General features: G+C 34.5%; 2 protein-coding genes across 10 annotated transcripts in view; both read left to right on the top strand.

The window, feature by feature from the left end:
- Nucleotides 1–329: 329 nt before the first annotated feature.
- LOC128178582 (keratin, type I cytoskeletal 9-like) lies at nucleotides 330–10,160 on the top strand. Its single transcript, XM_052845828.1, has 13 exons — nucleotides 330–593; nucleotides 2,973–3,446; nucleotides 3,879–3,980; nucleotides 4,396–4,926; nucleotides 5,184–5,231; nucleotides 5,349–5,471; nucleotides 5,586–5,711; nucleotides 5,860–5,931; nucleotides 6,978–7,102; nucleotides 7,408–7,497; nucleotides 7,716–7,805; nucleotides 8,001–8,108; nucleotides 8,388–10,160. Exons 2-13 carry the CDS (start codon nucleotides 3,140–3,142, stop codon nucleotides 9,249–9,251), a joined length of 2,586 nt encoding a protein of 861 aa, XP_052701788.1. The 5' UTR covers nucleotides 330–593; nucleotides 2,973–3,139; the 3' UTR covers nucleotides 9,252–10,160.
- Nucleotides 10,161–11,699: 1,539 nt separating this feature from the next.
- LOC128176035 (mitogen-activated protein kinase kinase kinase kinase 3-like) overlaps nucleotides 11,700–14,113 on the top strand; it is a 28,998-nt gene continuing 26,584 nt past the window's right edge. For all 9 annotated transcript variants that reach the window (XM_052842045.1, XM_052842042.1, XM_052842043.1 and 6 more), the window contains exons 1-2: nucleotides 11,700–11,901; nucleotides 14,051–14,108. In XM_052842045.1, coding sequence (XP_052698005.1) covers nucleotides 11,794–11,901; nucleotides 14,051–14,108 — 166 coding nt within the window. In that variant the 5' untranslated portion in view covers nucleotides 11,700–11,793. The remainder of the gene's footprint in view (nucleotides 11,902–14,050; nucleotides 14,109–14,113) is intronic.

The raw sequence follows: 14,113 nt of genomic DNA, 5'->3' as shown, positions 1-14,113 counted from the left end.
AAACAAAATGTCTACACAGCATGAAAAACATGATTAGTATTTTAAAATTAATAATACATTGTATATTGAAATTGTTTGATTAATCTGATTATTTTTTGTCCTCAATTCAAATTATACATTACTATAGCATTTAATGAGCGCAACGGGCAAAACATCGCAAAAAGCTTATAAATAAACCTGAACATATATATTTTTTTTTTCTTCTAATTTTCATCTTTTTTTACTCTCACATAATTTATTTTCATGTCTCAAATCAAGAAAATTTTCAAACACTCAATCGCTTTATAAACACAATACACAGGTGTACCTTTAAAATGTTGAATGGAAATTTCCGTTTAAGTTTCGGTTTGTTTTTAAACGAAATTTTCGTTCCGTTGATATACCTATCAACTGTTTGTATTTTTTTTTCTCAATTGGTCTTTATATATATCTGATGTGTTTATAGTGATCGTATACTGTAGTATATATCTCATCCGCATCGAATAAAAAACGTACTTTCGGTTTGAAAAATATCAATTGGGGATTTCCATTTGACAAGAAGAAAATGTAGTCTTTATATGAAAATTAGAAGACTGGTCAATAGCAGATTACAGGTAAGACTATGTACATGCATATAGACTTTGAACAAAAAAATTGTTTCGTTAATATATATTAACACTACCCAAACTTTTGTAAACATGTACTATCTTTATCCGACTCTTTGTATCATTTTGATGTATAATATGATTCAAGCGGAAAATATCCTTCATTTTATTTTCGTCATAGTTCTACATAAACACTGTAGGACCTCTCTCGGTTCATGAATATTCTACCCCCACCTTCTCATACTTAAATCCTGGTATCAGATGTTTATTAAACCCAATGTGAACCTTAACCCTAGGACCACAATGACTAAGTACTATTTAATTAGGTGATGGATTTTTAGTACTTCACAATTGCATAAAGGTCTAACTCGATGTTTTGTTGTTGTGATGTTGTTGTTAAGGGTCACTTGAAGTGTAGGTCGAGTGCAGAAGGTAAATTATTGATGGGCCCTCGAAAAAATGACATATAATACAGACATTAAATGATTAAATGATTTGTGTTGAGTGCAACAAGGTGTGTTGTTGAACATTACATAGGCTATTTACATAAAAGTCACATTCGTGTACAACACAACACAACACAACAGGTAACAGGTATATACAACACTGTACAAATTGTATGTACAACACAACACAGTCTACAGGTATATACAACACTGTACCAAACGTATGTACAGCACAAAGGTATATACAACTTTAATCCAAATGTATGTACGACACAACATAGTACAACAGGTATATCTACAATACTGTACAAAATGTATGTACAACAAAACACAGTACAACAGGTACATGTATATACAACACTGTATGCAAAATGTATGTACAACACAACACTGTACAACTGGTACATGTAACACTGTACTGAATGTATGTTCGACCCAATACAGTACAAGAAGTATATACAACACTGTACATGATGTATGTACAACACAACACAGTACAGCAGGTATATACAACACTGTACTACATGTATGTACAACACAGCACAGTACAGCAGGTATATACAACACTGTACTACATGTATGTACAACACAACACAGTACAACAGGAAAATACAACTGTGTACAAAGTGAATGTACAACACAACACAGGACAATAGGAAAATACAACTGTGTACAAAATGAATGTACAACACAACACAGGACAATAGGAAAATACAACTGTGTACAAAGTGAATGTACAACACAACACAGGACAATAGGAAAATACAACTGTGTACAAAATGAATGTACAACACAACACAGGACAATAGGAAAATACAACTGTGTACAAAGTGAATGTACAACACAACACAGGACAACAGGAAAATACAACTGTGTACAAAGTGAATGTACAACACAACACAGGACAACAGGTTTATAAAGCACTGAATAAAAATAGTGTGCGACTCAAATGATGTTAAATAATAAAGCTGTTGACCATGTGTACAACATAGAGTATTTGAGGACTAAATGATTTAATCTATTAAACTTAGAAATGAAAATACAAATGGAACACGCCGTGCACATCATTGTATACGTCGAGAACACCATTGTTCAGGTCGGGAACGACATACATTGTTGTATCTATATTACAAAAGATTTATATATGTATATGTTTTATAATACCATGTTTCACAATTATGGCACATTTTGTATATTTTTAAATTTCCACTTTTAATGTACACGCATATTAAAATACGAAGACAGAATTTTTAATGCATGTGCATTTGGGGGATATTTCCGTTACCATAATCTTAAGTGTTGACAAATTTTGTGAGTATATATGATCGCATTTTCATAGACAAAACACTTATACCATAATATTCCTATATTCCCCTTTGCTACATATGTCATTGCCCTAATCTAGGACAATGTCGCTTTCTCTCACTTCCAGAATGAACAAACCCAAAAATATAAATACTTTTTAAATTTCCTACAAACAGAACATGTTCCAATAGAATTTTAAGGATATATATATATGTAGACAAAGGATCAATAAAAGGAAATTTTGTGCTTCGCGTAATTAAATAGAGTATCGGTCGAATCGACTTTTGAAAAACGATTTTATGTAGGCTCTGTCAAAGATAGATCTGATGTGGGTATAAATTATCCATAAATATATTAGGGATTATCCAGTTTAACTAATATAAACCGATAATTTTTTGGATAGATATTACACATTCTCCGTTGGTTTATTACAAGTATAATGACCTTAAATATCTGTACTTAAGATTCAATATCCTGACTTTTCGAACAATTCTAAACATAATATATTTTGAATGTTCTTGGTGGATGAAAAATTATGTAATGTATTTGTAACATTTCGTATTAATTTTATAACCATCTTGCGGATCTTTATTTTATTGTACGATAGTTAACATTTCCATACGCATCAATATTGTAGGCATGAATTGAAGATATTATTTAAAAGACAATTTCTGGACTTTTTTGCCACGGAGCTCTGGTCTAAGAACTGTAAAAATATTTATTCAGTGTATAATCATATATCAGAATCAAGATCGAATTTGACATCCCAAGTGACACTTCGTCAGTATACATTAGTATCCAAAAATGGCGGAAAACGACGGACAAGAAAATAATGGACACGAGAATAGTGAAAACGGTGAAAATTCAAACCAACAACAACAACAAAATAGCACAACAGGACTGCCTAGTATGCCGATCCCGGCCACCGGGCCGTCCGCCGAGGTCCAAGCCGAATATAGCACGGAGTACGCCAGGCGGGGCCTGCAGAGGTACCCCGGACCCGTGGACGCCGACAACGTGGACCACCTGATTCTCTCCGGGGACCACGTGTTAGATGATATTCTAGGTCAGGGTGAAATTGCGACCGAATTCGCCAAACTCCTTGAAGAAGGTAACATTTTGAAGAATTGGTCATCATGAAGTTGTCTCTTTCCTGTATAGATATTTAATTTACGTTGTATAAATTTCTTCTTTTTCTTGAGAATATTTGTACTGTGTGTATCTATATATGTAGGTGTATATTAGAACAGTATACCAACTTATTGTGTGTTAGAGTCTGTGAGAAAGTGGTTTTCTCTCTGTCTGTCTGTCTGTATACTATAAAAATATGAAGAAAAAAATTTTGAAGACGTCAGATTTAATTGTAGATTTCGCCAGAGAATCATTTATGATGTACCGCGTTGTTGTTTTTTCGCGTGTTGTAAATTTTGCAAAAATATAGTAACACTTTAAAAAGAATATGCACGTAATAAAAATTCTGCAAATTGTATTTAAAGGAACAAATGTCGGATCTGTTTGTTAACGTTTGATCTTTATTTTTAAGGGGAAGGAGATCAAAGACAAAAAGTTAAAGCTTTCTTGGAATCGCAGGGCATCGACCCCTCTGCAGTGGACGCCCCTAGGAACACCAATCAGCAAGGAGGGGGTGCGGATTTCTTGAGTTTCTGTCAGATCACTAGATATGTTTAAGTTATCATAACGTGTACTAGTGTTTCAAATATCACATGAAATTGCGGTAGATATGAAATGTTCCATTTGTTACAATTTTTGTCGGTTACAAATTTGTAACTTTCGTGGATAACTAGTATCCGTAAATTTTAGTTCCCACGAATTTTGAACAGCTTTTGGTTTCTTGAATGCTTAATTTGTTTCGAAAACTCCTCTACCCATGTAATAGTAAAATAGACAATATACACTGAAGGAAATTACTCCCTAGTACACACTAGTCCACACTAAACATTTATGTATATTATTGTTGTTTACTAGTAACTCAGCATGCATTGATATTACCAGAGTTAATACAAAAACGTATAAACAAGGTATATGAATATGAATTTCAGGAAACCCGTTTGAGACGGGGGGACCAATGTCGGGTATGTACGGTCCGGGGAGAGGAGGGATGATCTCGCCATTCGGCAATGGCTTCGACACGCAGCGGATGTCAAGGGGAGGTGGCTACATCCCGTACTCGGCTAGGAGACAGGCCGGCCCGAATATGAGGAATCCATTGGCCCCAAACTTCGGGGCGGACCCCAGCACAGTGCCCCCGGTGTCACAAGTTAACGGCAGCCCGGGTGTGGTCACCGATGGGCAGGGTCCTCAAGTTACTCGCCCGTCCCCGTCAAATGCCCTGGTGCGATTACCGGCTAATAATGCCACAGGTCCAGGCGGAGGGCTTGGACCCACCTCATCGTTACTACCAAGAAACCCAGCAGGGCAAACAAGTATCCGTGGCCCTATGAACAATATGGGGATGGGTGGTGGTGGATTTGGTGGTGGATTTGGTGGTGGTGGTGGACTGGGTGTCAATGGTGGGGGTAGAGGAACGATGGGTTCCATGATGCCATATCAACAGCCATCAGCAGGCAGAGGTAAATATTAAGCTGTAGACACTAACATACCGAGGTTATTTCTTACCCTTCCAATATGATTTTAATTTTTCCTTGATATTCATCAACGCGAGTCCCGTTTCATTATTTATTTTTTTTTTGTTAATTGTGCCAAAATGTTTGGGGAACATAAGAAATCAGTTCATCACAATGAAGATATGTTTCAATTGCTAATACCTCAAAGGATGGACGATTCAATAAAATCTTTACTGATCAGTTTCTGATTTTATTTTATAAAGGGGGCAGTGGCGAATTGAACCAGTTAATTGAAAACGAAAAACGGAGAGGTAAATCCTGATGATTAACTATAATAGTATACGGTATACGTCAAATTTTAAAATGAAAAAAAGAAAGATTTGTATGGAAGGAGTCGTTTGAATAAAAAAAACAACTTTTATTTACAGCCACAGAATGTTCAGATTCAATGGGGCAAGGCCTCAACACTTTCATTCTTCTTGACAATTCTACCAACATGGCTGGAGAAGGACTCGAACAGGCGAAAGAGTTCATTGAAAACTTCTTGCAAGGTACTAAATCACGACTGTTTTCTTTCTAGCTATGTTGATTTTTTGAAATTGGTTCTTTAATTTCTCAATTTTTTTCCCGATCAAATTTCGATTTTCGTTTTCTTATAAAACCAGGATTGGAGGAAAATTCAATGGACTATGGACTGGAAGAAAACGTGTCTCTGATTACTTTCGGCGGGGATCAGGCGAGTGTCGAACAGCACCTCACAAACGAGTTTCAGTGTTTGAGGTCAAAACTAGGTGACCAACATAAAAATTCAAAGTCATTCAAAAAAAAAAAAAAAATAAAATAAAATAGCTAAAATGTGTTCAATAATATTCTGAAATATGATCATTTAGCACAACATTTCTATCGATTCACGTTGTTTGTTTTTTTTTTGGTCTGCAGCATCGATTCAGTGTTATGGACCCGACCATCTCAGTCATGCGTTAATACTGGTGACGGGAGGGCTAGAAAGAGGTAATAAAGCTTCCTGGGATTCGTAATTTATTAAGGAATAAGGAATCATTCTTTGAGTACTATGAGGTGATAATTTCGGTCGGGGCGTGGTCAAATCCAGTAAAGCTCGAATGGCTTTATGTTAGATTTGACCACGCTCCGACCGAAATCATCACGCATGAAACGCCCAAAATATGCATTTTATTTTTTAAATGTTAAATCGAAATTCTGTGGCAAAAATACCATAAGAAGGGTTAAATGGAGACTTATTGATTACGGCTACAAATTATCAAAATCTTTACCAAAACCACAATTTATTTACCCACGGAAAATGTTCAAAAAGTCGGGGGGGGGGGGGGGGTTACGAATAAAAGGTTTAGTTGGTAATGGACACTTCCATATTATGACGCACTTCCTATCGAAATAAACAATAAAATCAAGTATAATTTTATGAAAGTTTTCTTTTCCAAAATTGCTATACCTAACGGCGTAGTGCAATGAGTTTGAATATTGTATGTAACTACGAATGTTAATTATGAGTGCGAATCCCGTTTGGGCTTTTGTGATTTTTACCTGTCCAGAAAATTTTAAAATATATTTTTTGGTCAAATATTGTAAAATTTGATTTTTTTTTTAAACCGGTGAAAGTATTTTATTTATAATTTACTTTTATCCACATTAATATCGACCCATACCACCTTAATTTGTGCTGAATTTTACACGTTTTGATATTTATGGATTGGACCCCCCCTTTCCGATATTGCTGGATCCGCCTCTGTACTTGAGTATAGGTACTTTACTTATTGGTTTGAGATACAAAAAATATATATATATATATATATATATATATATATATATATATACTGCTATATCCCATCAAGAATTTCAAGCGTGTTAAATCTCAAACGGCGAAGCTTTGTCACAGCTGAACAAAGAGAGTTCGGAAATATATTCAATATTGATCAGTTATTTTATTATTATTTTTCAGATGCTCGCACATTGCGTTTAATAGCTAAAATTAAAAGTTATTCTTGTTTCAAACAAAATATATTTTTCGGTTACACTAGGTTTTGAGATGATCATCGGTAATCACTCCATTGTACCAAGGATTCTGCTATTGACCGATGGCGTGTTTGCAACCGCTGGATTACAAGGCATGACGGGAATGATGGCAGGGGGTGGAAGGGGTCAGGTAATTCTCACCTGTTCAGTTGAGAATACTCTGGCAATTGTAACATTTCACATTTAGCTGTATGCCGTGTATAATTAATACTCTCAATAAAATGCTTTATTAATGTAAAAATGATTTTATTTGAGAAACTACCAAATTAAATTCAGATCCTCGATCCGCTCCTTTATTTTCTTTTTTTGATTTAAAAAAAAACCTGGATCAAGGATCTAATTTTAATCAGATTGATATTGGAAAATTTTTAACAATTTTGCAGTATATTTATTCTACATATTGCATAATCAATATGATATATTTTCAAACGCCAGGATTTCACGGAGACCGCCCAGTTGTTGCAGAACATCCTTCAGTCAAATCACATGAAATTATTCTTCATACCAGTTGGAAATGCAAATATGGTTTGTATTTTTAAAAAACCCGACATTTACACAATAATAAAAATATTCTAAAATTATATATTGTATTGAAATTTGTTTTTGGGTTTTTTGGGGGTTTTTTTGTTTGTTTTTGTTGTTGTTGTTTTTTTTTAAAGAAAAACATTGTCCAATCATTTTAATTTTACACAGCATAGTACTTGTAACATGCACTTAACCATGAGAACTGTTGGTTCACACAGGAATTTAAAGCCATAATGCAGAACTTTCCGTCAACCAAAATCGTAGAAGCTTCCGATTTGAAAATAGTGACAAGGAATCATTTACATCACGTAAACAACCCCCCCCCCTCTCGCTCTCGCTCTCTCTCTCTCTCTCTCTCTCTCTCTCTCTCTCTCTCTCTCTCTCTCCTATACCGCACTATTTTATAGCTCCAGCAAAAATTATCTCATGATCATTATCTAATCGAGGAGATTTTTTCCATTCAATTCAGTTAATGTTATATAATTAATTTCTTCCGGGTATAGCGCATCGCAGGGGAAGTCACGGAATTGGGTGGTGGTGGAAACGTATCTCGAGATGTGGTTAGAGAGGTGGCCGCTCAGAGCTTTACGGATCTTGAGGACAGAGATTTTGTAAGGCTAGATCATTTTTTCATTAGTTCGTTCGAGCTTATCATTGCATATGATAGGAGGAATGGTTTTAATTTCCACTTAATTGCCCACTACATTAAAGCATTTCTTTGTGCAATTGCGTTTGTTGAACTTGTTTAAAGTTATTATTTTAAGTATAAAATGGAAGACGTATACCTGTAGTAATGTCCTACTAATATGTACCATAAAGCCAAGTACAGTCAAACGTTATACTAAATGAGGTTCGATAAATTAAAATCAACGTATAATTTTCTTTTTCAGAACGTTGTTTTAGAACTGTTACACGAAGATCAGCAATATGAAACCCAGCGTCGAGAGAGGCGTCACCAGGGAGGAGGGGGGCCTGGGGCCGGCGGCTTAGGGGGAATGTCAGAGTTTGGAGGTGGTATGGGAGGAGGAGGAATGGAAGAATATGGGGGAGGTGGTATGGGAGGATTAGGTAGAGGGGGAATGGGAGGTTTAGGAAGAGGGGGATTGGGAGGTTTAGGGGGAAGTGGTATGGGAGGTTTAGGGGTCGGTGGAATGGGAAGGGGTATTGGAGGACTAGGAAGTGGTATGGGAGGAGGAGGAATGGAAGGATATGGGGGAGGTGGTATGGGAGGATTAGGTAGAGGGGGAATGGGAGGTTTAGGGGGAAGTGGTATGGGAGTATTAGGGGGTGGTGGAATGGGAAGGGGTGTGGGAGGACTAGGAGGTGGTATGTCAGGATTAGGAGGTGGTATGGGAGGTGGTGGTATGGGTTTTGGAGGTGGTGGTATGGGTATGGGAGGTGGTGGTATGGGTTTGGGAGGTGGTGGTATGGGTTTAGGAGGAGGTGGTATGGGTTTAGGGGGAGGTGGTATGGGTTTAGGGGGAGGTGGTATGGGTGGTTTAGGGCGAGGAGGAATTGGAGGCTTAGGGGGAGGTGGTATGGGCAATTTAGGCGGAGGGGAAATGGGAAGGTTAGGTGGTATGTCAGGATTAGGGGGAGGGGGTATTGGAGGATTAGGGGGAAGGGGTATGATGGGATTAGGAGGTGGGAATGTGGGAGGTTTAGGGGGAGGGGGAATGGGAATGGGCAGCGGTAGGGGGCTCAATAACAATTCAAACTTTCAATCCCCTGGTCCTCGTCAAAGATTTCCCTAAAACTTTTATCAATGACATTGAAGTGTTTTCATTTCTTGAAAGAATGTTCCCCTATTTAATGTTACTGCTGACAATTCAAACACAGAGTTCATTCATAAATCATTTGTTTGATACATCCAGTGTACGTTAAACTAGAAATGAATATAGACATGTGTACATACTGAATACCAGTTGTTTTCTATAGACCTATACAAGTATGTAAAAATTGTAATTTAATAATGTAATATTTATATCTCGCATGTCATCGCTCTAGGAAAACAAGATATTATTGTAGAAAAACATTGTAGAAAATTGAAAGATTTGATGTGTCTATTTTCAGAGTCAAAGGGATAAGGGGAGGGAGGGATATGCAATATTTCATGTAGAGGCATTTTCAACATGCGTTGCATGTGATTTACTGTTATATATAGGCATGTACAATGTATATACACATATACATATGAGAAATGCCAAAACGGTGTGACTTTGAACAACAAATTTAAATGTGCAAGTTATTGTCTTATTATAAATATTGTGTTATTTTCTAGCAGGAAGTTTCTTGTCTCTGATGAAATATATTTATTGTGTTATTGTGTTTTTTGTAGTACATGTATATTATTGTTGTTTTAATGTTACACCATTTCATGTAAATATAATGCTGTGTTGTACATCATTTCACTTCAGTGAGAAATAAAAAAGAAATCAATGATAAAATGTTAGTAATACCAAAGCCGTGTGCTCTAGCGTTTCTCTTAATATCAGTATATTTGCGCAAAGGAAAAGCTTTAATTTGAAAAAAAATGCGTTGCAAACCATAGCCAGATGCAAATACGTGTGAGTGTAGGTATATTGGAGAGGTGTCTTTTCCTTGTATTTTAAAGATAAAATACATTTGGAAGCCGATGCGGATACCCAAACCATTCTTTTTTGTGCAAGTTCAAAAATTGGTATAATTTAATTTAGGTAGAACCCCCCCCCCTTTTTTATACACACGCTTTACGGCTATATACACTGCTATGTACATCCGCAACCAAATTTTAGATTGTGATTTTAAAAAAATTGTTTACATATGTTTGTACGCTTTACTTATGTATAAATGTTAAACCTATAAATCTTTTGGGTCTTGGTAATAACCAATGCAGGACAATACGGCTCTATGAGCATAAATGCTCCTCCATACTTATAGGAGTATGGGGGGGGGGTAAATTAAAATGACGCAATGGTCTCTGTAATTCAAAGATAATCATGTATCTATCACTTTTACTGATGCGAATGCAAACAAGACTCCAACAAAATTATGATCATAAATCGTCTTGATCCACATAAACATCTTTGCTAAGCAAAAATTTTCAATCATGCCATAAACGGAGAACAGAGAAAACTCTTGAGTCTATAGCGAAAGATGCCTAATCGTCGATCTATATTCTTTAATAAAAAAAAAAGAGGACACTCTATACAATTTTAATGATAAATCCGACTTTCTAGTGATGTGTCATCAGAATTTATCTTTTCGTAGGCGATCCGTAGATCACGTACTTTCAGCTCTAAAAACGATGTATATTCTTCACTTTTCTATCCATTTACAGTTGTTTCTATAGTTCAACGGGTAGTTTATAATAAATTGGTAGAAATGATGATAATATGACTTGAGGATGATGATTTTGCGTCCACTGGTTTATCAAATGATATCACAGATAAAGAGTGATATTCTGATATATAATTATATATATATATATATATACATGTAATATATATATATATATATATTCGCATGCCATATTTATTCATTTATTTACAATGTACTTATTCATCTATTTATTTATCTTTTTTATTTTTTTTTCATTTTTTTTTTAAATTTTCTTTATAAATTTATCCTTTTTACTGGAATTTTCAAAGATCTGCATAGTCATTAGTGCTATATAATTTTGATTCTTACTGATATGCGCGTGTCCTTAAAAAGATATAAAAATGTAACCAACCATTTCTAAGATGTAATAAAATAACGACGAAGGCTTCGAAGCAAGATGAGATGAGTTTAAAAATCAACTTAATATTTTAATAAAACTCCACAACTTTATCAATCGTGGTATATTTATGTGAACATATCGACCAAATACTCTCGTTAATCGGAATACTATTGGAATAAAGTGTAAGTTTGGTTGTTTTTTTTATAATATGGTTTTGAAAAATTAATTTACATGAGTGTAGATCATTTTAAAAATTGAAAGCACTGGGTATACATGGTATATGAAACATCAAAGTTCAACAACTAAAAGCATTATTTCCTTATCATAGTTACTTATTGTCGTGATGAACAACATTTTTCTCCATCAATCATAAAATAAGTTTCGTAATATTCATGCCCATATTTGATAAACTTCTTTACATTTACATATGTATCTCATTTCATTAATCGGGATCGGAAACCTACATTGTCTGGTTCTGTTGCTGAAATGTGAACCAGTCCATCAAACCGGAAGTAGTATTAATGAGTGATAACAGTCATGGAAGAGAATTTTTATTTCAAAAGCGTGTAGAATTGTGAGACTTCTTTGAGGTGCAGATGGCGCACAACCCGTCTTTAGATTCGGGTATTTTAAGAAGAAACCCACAAGATGACTTTGAGCTCATTCAACGAGTTGGGAGTGGCACCTATGGTGATGTTTACAAGGTGACGATCCTCAACTGTCAAAATAACATCTCTTTTCATTGTGTTAGACAATTGATGAATTATTTGTTTATCTTTTGAAAAATCTCTAAAATAGTTTAAAGATAATTGTCTTTGTCATCAGAACAATTATTTCAAGTTATTTCTAATTCCGAATAATACATTTTTGTAAGAAAAAAAAAATATGCAACTATGAAAAGAGAATGCAGTATTTAATTGTCTTATAGAAAATTTCAAATGGTTTTCAATCAAATTAAGAGACAATACCTCTTTTTAATTTTAGATAAATTCACCTCATATTGATCAGATGTATTGATCAGCATTAACTTCCACTGTGTGAATTTATTAAAATTGTTCATTACATGAGTTGTTTAACATTGTCTCACATTTTCTATAACTGTACACTACCCCTTGATTTTTAAGTGTCCTAGAATTTGTAATTTTTTGGCACCTTTTCCCCTTTACCTTAATAAGTCCGTAATATTTTTATTGTCAGTCCTTGTAATGCATCTTTTAGAATTTGCAGCAGATACGGCAGTCAATTTTATGTGAAAAGGACATTGACGTTACTATAGTGTGAAAATTTTCTCACATAAAAGTTTTATGAAATTTGTTGTGCTTATCTGCCAGATGATGCAAAATATAGATGTCAAATGCAATGAAATTTATATTGCTACAATAATTAAATTATTTTCAGAGTAAATCCAGTTTAGTGCTCTTTTCATGTAAAATACATGCAAGATAGTTGCCTGTGCATAAGAAGAAGACAAGACATGAAAGTACAGTGGTTGTGGTTTCATTTAGTAATCACAGCTATAGTAGGGGAAAAAAGTCTTTAAGTAATTCTCACAAGTAAAAATTGTGAACAACAGATACAGGAACAGGCTCATATTAGGCTTTCCAATTTACAGAACATTTTGGAAATCAAAATTTGACAAAGGGTCCTTTAAAAACATGTCTGCCAAAGTAATGGATGCATAGTTTAGAGTTGTTATTAAGCACACACAATGTTTGTTAATAACTAATAAAGAAGCTACAGAGAGTGAGAGTCTAAATTCTAAATATCTTTTGATCCTTTTTTCAACAGGAAGTGCAGTTTTTGTATGAACAAAAATGTCTTTTTTTATGATACATTGTGTGTGCTTAAGTGGGGTTTTTTTTGTGAGTTTAACCTTTCCTTTTTGAAAACCTACCGGTAGCTAAAAACACTTCAAATTACATTTACCAGTATATATTATATTTAAATACATGATATGTATACCTGAATTTACAAATTCATTTTGTTTAAAGAAGTTTCAAGATGACATTTCATTGTTTCAAGAATATTGTTTTGAAAAAGTGAAGAGATTTTTCATACATCCATTAAACTATGTTAAGTTTTTCCAGTCACAAGAGATAAAAAGTACCCTAGCTAATATCTTTAACTTTGACATTTTCAACCTTACCAACGTTATTGATTAGTGGGATCACATCATAGAGATATAGACTATAAGAAATTTTTAGAAATGACTTGTGATAAGCAAACCATTCTCAGCATTAAGAGTTATCAAACCTTTGAGAGGAGCAGATGCTAATTAATTATGTATAATTGAAGTATAAAGAATTACAGTACATGTACGGGTACTTGAAAGAACGTATGATATTTCAAAAGAAAAAACGTCTGGTATATAGGTTTTGTTTTTGTTTCTATAAAATAAATTTTACTTGTGGGTAAAACTGGAGAAGTGTTTACATATGAGAGAGAGAGAGAGAGAGAGAGAGAGAGAGAGAGAGAGAGAGAGAGAGAGAGAGAGAGAGAGAGGTGTGTCAGGAATCAATACAGAGTAAATGTTTGAGAGATATTAATTTTTAAAATCATCAGAACAGGAGACAGATATGTGAAAATGTATACATACAACATGTATAAGGTATAATATAGGAGACAGTTATGTAAAAATGTATACATACAACATGTATAAGGTATGATATAGGAGACAGATATGTAAAAATGTATATATATACAACATGTATAAGGTATAATATAAGTGACAGATATGTAAAAATGTATATATATACAACATGTATAAGGTATAGTATAGGAGACAGATATGTAAAAATGTATATATTCAACATGTATTAGGTATAATATACATGTACTTTGAACTGTTTGTAGGCAAGAAACTTTAGCACTGGTGAGCTAGCAGCAATCAAAGTCATCAAATTGGAGCCAGGTATG

This window comes from Crassostrea angulata, chromosome 3 (assembly GCF_025612915.1).
Source record: "Crassostrea angulata isolate pt1a10 chromosome 3, ASM2561291v2, whole genome shotgun sequence".
Lineage (NCBI taxonomy): Eukaryota > Metazoa > Mollusca > Bivalvia > Ostreida > Ostreidae > Magallana > Magallana angulata.
This window is presented reverse-complemented; position numbering and strand designations above follow the sequence as displayed.

Bases quoted from the DNA above. Each gene is read 5' to 3' on its own strand.
- LOC128178582 (XM_052845828.1), top strand. From the start codon at position 3,140: ATGGCGGAAAACGACGGACAAGAAAATAATGGACACGAGAATAGTGAA. The intron at 7,103-7,407 runs GTAATTCTCACC...TTCAAACGCCAG, and splicing joins CAGGGGGTGGAAGGGGTCAG to GATTTCACGGAGACCGCCCA. The intron at 7,498-7,715 runs GTTTGTATTTTT...TGGTTCACACAG, and splicing joins CAGTTGGAAATGCAAATATG to GAATTTAAAGCCATAATGCA.